This window comes from Entelurus aequoreus, linkage group LG10 (assembly GCF_033978785.1).
Source record: "Entelurus aequoreus isolate RoL-2023_Sb linkage group LG10, RoL_Eaeq_v1.1, whole genome shotgun sequence".
Classification (NCBI taxonomy): Eukaryota; Metazoa; Chordata; class Actinopteri; order Syngnathiformes; family Syngnathidae; genus Entelurus; species Entelurus aequoreus.
This window is the reverse complement of record NC_084740.1, coordinates 24,505,474-24,510,473: the sequence shown is the minus strand read 5'-3', so window position 1 is coordinate 24,510,473 and position 5,000 is coordinate 24,505,474. Positions and strand designations below refer to the sequence as shown.

General features: G+C 37.1%; 1 protein-coding gene across 1 annotated transcript in view; it reads left to right on the top strand.

The window, feature by feature from the left end:
* si:ch211-105f12.2 (RIMS-binding protein 2-like) overlaps positions 1–5,000 on the top strand; it is a 36,283-nt gene that overhangs the window by 20,911 nt on the left and 10,372 nt on the right. The window contains exon 3 of the mRNA XM_062060407.1: positions 4,452–4,870. Within this exon, the coding sequence (XP_061916391.1) occupies positions 4,646–4,870 (225 nt within the window). The 5' untranslated portion in view covers positions 4,452–4,645. The remainder of the gene's footprint in view (positions 1–4,451; positions 4,871–5,000) is intronic.

Sequence of the window (5,000 nt, the reverse complement as noted above, 5' to 3'; positions counted from 1 at the left end):
CCCATAATTTACAGAGATTCTTATATTGAAACAGTTCATGGTGCATTGTGCTCTTTGTATCCACCAACACACACACACACACACACACACAGACACACACCCAAGTTAGGTGGAATTCAAAAGTTACTCCACCTCTCCACCTTGTGGTTGACTTGCGTACAGCACTTAGTGTAGGTTGTATTATGCAGTCTGTGAGTATGCTTAAAATCTGATCTTAATTTTTATTTGTATGTACATTTTATTTTCTCTTTAGCTTTTTAAAAATCTTAACTAATTTTGTTTTTTATATAGTACCCCTTGTACAGCTGGGATAGGCTCCAGCACCACCCGCGACCCCATAAGGGACAAGCGGTAGGAAATGGATGGATGGATATAATTTATTTTCTCTTTGCCTTTTTAAAAATCTTGACTAATTTAGTTTTTTTATATAGTACCCCATCAGTGACAGTGAGAAATAAAACAAAATAGACAAATATACAATAAATATCTATGAAGGATTCAATACAATCACAGGAAAGGCTATTCGTTTTGATGTAATTAATTCATATTATTGTTTATTTGCTAAAACGAGAGCCTGTGATTAGTAATCACAACATTAATACACTTTAAAAAATGTGTCATTGTAAATTGTTCATGTTCGCTCCTACTTTTTAGGCACAAACAATAAGTATTGTTAATTGACGGCCATTCTGCAGTGCACGAGATGATTAGTCGCTCAACTTGCACAGGTCAAAAGAGGAAGCGTTGACTTGTCTTTGCCTTAACTAGGTCAAGTCACCGCAGGGGGGAGGAAGAGGAGGAGTACTGTAGTATAGGGCCAAAAAATGTTCCATTTATAATTTAACTATCTTTGTTTTTGCTGACAGGCGGGGAGGATTCACCTTCTATGAATGGATGGGTCGATTTTGATGAACAAAAGGGAACATATTCAGACTATGTGTTTCTATTTGTGGTGTATGACTGTGAACATATTCTAATTCATCCAAGTCATTCAGTCAATCAATATCCTTTATTTAACCAGGTAAAAAACTAATTGAGATTAAAATCTATTTTCCAAGAGTCACTTGGCCAAGAGGGCAACAAAAAAGTTACAGAAATACATATGAAAACAACAAAAAACAGCAGCAGTCACACACAATTAAAGATAAATTACTTAAATATATTGACATAAAAACAATGTATGAAATGTTTTAATTAAAAACTACTTAAAAACAAGTACAATGCCCAATAGAAACAGCTTCTCGATCCTTTAAAATGGCCTGAAATTCCCCAAAAGTGATCAGCTCAGGTAACCTCAGATCCCTTTGTAAGTTATTTCATGACCATGGAGCAGCATATCTGAAAGCTTTTTCATCAAGATGTGTGTTGGCTTTTGAACAAACATTCTAAGTATGTCCTGTGACCTTAAGCTGTAGCAACTGGAGTCTCTAGACATAAAGGAACACAAATAAGGGGGAACCAGACCAAGAAGGGATTTACATATGAAACACAACCATCTAGAAAATCTGCGTACTGATAAAGATGGATAATTTGCCTTCACATATAAAGTGCAATTATGGACAAGGTTGCCACCGGCAGCATTGTATTCTCAGGGCATTGAATCCATCACAACTGAACTGTTCAAGTTGTCTTAGAAGACGTTTGGCCTCTCAGCCAAGCAGGTTCATGCTTAAATGGGACACTGCACTTTTTGGGGATTTTTGCCTATTGTTCACAATCTTTATGAGAGACGAAAACACATACATTGTTGTTTTTTGTGTTCTAATTGGTGATAATAATACATATTGTTGGATATAGAGAACATACAAACTCTTTAGTTATTGAATCGCAAATATTGAAATTCAACGATTTGGTACATTTGCAAACAGCTAAAATTATGTACAAAGCAAACTATAATCTGCTACCCAAGAATGTACAACAATTCTTCTCAACAAAAGAGGATAAATATAACCTTAGAGGAAAATCTAATTTAAAACATTTGTACGCTCGTACAACACTTAAAACCTTTAACACATCCGTATGTGGAATTAAATTATAGAACGGATTAACCAAAGAAATCAAACAAAGTTCTAATATGATTCAGTTTAAGAGACTGTTCAAACTACAAGTGTTCACAAAGTACACAGAACAATAATTATGATGAGCATCTTGAACCCTTTTTTTAAATTTTTTTTATTGAGACAAAGATTATTTACACTATCGTTCAAAAGTTTGGGGTCACCCAAACAATTTTGTGGAATAGCCTTCATTTCTAAGAACAAGAATAGTTTTCAGATGAAGGTTCTCTTTTTCTGGCCATTTTGAGCGTTTAATTGACCCCACACATGTGATGCTCCAGAAACTCAATCTGCTAAAAGGAAGGTCAGTTTTGTAGCTTCTGTAACGAGCTAAATTGTTTTCAGATGTGTGAACATGATTGCACAAGGGTTTTCTAATCATCAATTAGCCATCTGAGCCAATGAGCAAACACATTGTACCATTAGAACACTGGAGTGATAGTTGCTGGAAATGGGCCTCTATACACCTATGTAGATATTGCACCAAAAACCAGACATTTGCAGCTAGAATAGTCATTTACCACATTAGCAATGTATAGAGTGTATTTCTTTAAAGTTAAGACTAGTTTAAAGTTATCTTCATTGAAAAGTACAGTGCTTTTCCTTAAAAAATAAGGACATTTCAATGTGACCCCAAACTTTTGAACGGTAGTGTATGTATTTAATATGTATTTACTTACTATGGTATATTATTTATTTGTTCACTGTTATGTTACAGAGAACAAGGAAATAGGTTAAAATTGCTATTATATGAAAAGGGGTAGGATTAAATAAGCTCAGCTTCTTCCTACTCCTTTTCGGACATGCTGTAATGAAACAACTGGAAATATGTGATAAATTACATTGTATTGTATGCATGTTCGAAATAAAATGAAACTAAACTGAACTGAACTAATAGGCTCGTTCTCAGTGGCTAGCAATGCTGCTAATGGTAACAATCTATTCTGCCTCTAAATCACTCTTAAAAACGCATTCAAAAAACACCAACAATACTTTATTTCTGTTGTGTAACCAAGTTTTCTTGTTGTTGTAAGAGGGAACACTGAGTAACTCTTTTTCTAGCGTAGTAGCGTATGTCGACGTAATGCTACGGCATTAGCTTTAAGCTAGCTTCTGCGTCCGCGGCTGAATGGCTTTAGAGTTTGTAATTGCACAACACAATGCGATAGGACACCAATCTGTACTAACTGAAATAATGAACAATTATATTAAAGTATCTGTAAAGTATTAGCCCATATTTCCTGTTACGTTACATCGCTAGCTCGACAGTGTATGTAGTTGTACTAAAAAGCATGACATGCTGCATGTCTCATGATCAATATTATAGTGAGACACTCGATGGACAGTTATCTGTTTGGTCAAGCTAGCAGGGGACATTTCCATTTGATTTGGGGTACATTAGATAGAAAACATTTTCTTCCACTCCAGGCTTTGTTAGCGCTAACAGTTCGTCTTTCGTTGTGCTCTCATCGCCAGAACACTGGTCCTGACTCTCTCTGCTTTCGTCTTCTCTAACATTTCACCTCGCTTCTATAAGCAGCAGTTAATTCTCCGTATTATCAGCTTCAAAAAGATAAGGTTGTGAATCCTTATTTGTCCGAAAATAATCATCTTCGACGTCTAGTACGAAGTCTGCCATGATTAGAACACACGCAGGAATTAGGAACACACATTTGTTGCCGGAAGTAGGAAGTGCGTTGCTATGGGCACTAAATTCCGATAATGTTTAAAATGACAAAAATATGGTAAATATTGTACATATTACATGGTGTTATGAATGTGTCTGTTCCTACATTTTAAGTTTATATACTGTATTTACATCATGTGTATACAATGTTGATAGAGAGCTTTGAAGGCAACATAGGAGACTCCCATTAGCTGTTTTTTTATCTTTAGAATCGTAACCAAAAAAAAAGTTAAAGTTAATGTATCATTTTTGGTAATTTAACCCCCAATTCCAACCCTTGATGCTGAGTGCCAAGCAGGGAGGTAATGGGTCCCATTTTTATAGTCTTCGGTATGACTCGGCCGGGGTTTGAAGACGTATGTTCTTGTCTCTCATAACGATTTTGAATGATAAGCAAAATTCTAAAAAGAAAAAAAAAGTGCAGTCCCCTTTTAAAAGACTAGATAGGACGGCTCTAGTCTGAGGGGATGGTGCGGGATCCAAAGTATTTATCCTCTAAGGTAGGAGCCCCAACAAGAATTGTTTCACTTTTTGTTAAGATCTTTATTCCTATCTAGTCTTTGAGCGTATGATTTAGGTTACTTTAAACAAAGCATGATATGTAAAACGTAAGAAAGAATGTATCCTTATGTCCGAAATGACTATAACAAGCATGAAGTGATTAGAGGCAAAACTTCTTCTAACAGTTAATTTTTTTCTTCAACCAGGATGCTAGTATTTTTGTCCAATGTGCACTTTGCACCGAACAGTTTACAAGGTAATTGGGAACCTACGAGTTCATCCAAGAGCTGCAAAGAGGATTAGCGTGGCTGCTTAGCTTAGTTACCTCCAGTGAGGATGAGGACGAAGGAGGGCAGCTGCACCATCTGTCTGCCAAGTGGTCACTTCACTGCTGCGCTCAATGGAGACCAGTCTGGAGCTGGACGTCTTGATTTACCCCAACGAGGTGAGGATCGCAACCCCTGAGGACATCCGAGAATGGGAGCTGGAAACCGCCAGTCGGGTGTCCGAAGCTGCCTACCCTCGACTCTTTGTGGCGCTCTACCCTTACAACCCTGCGGCCATGTCGCCCAATCCTGACACTGCGGCCGAGGAGTTGCCCTTTGTGCCCGGACAGATCATCAAGGTAAGACCACCTCTTGTCTTTTCTTGTCTTGTTGACAATTTTAGAACTAAAAACATTTTGCCGCACTGACATTGATCATTATTCTCACTTTTGATTGACACTATGAGCATGAAGGAGTATTAGGACCATC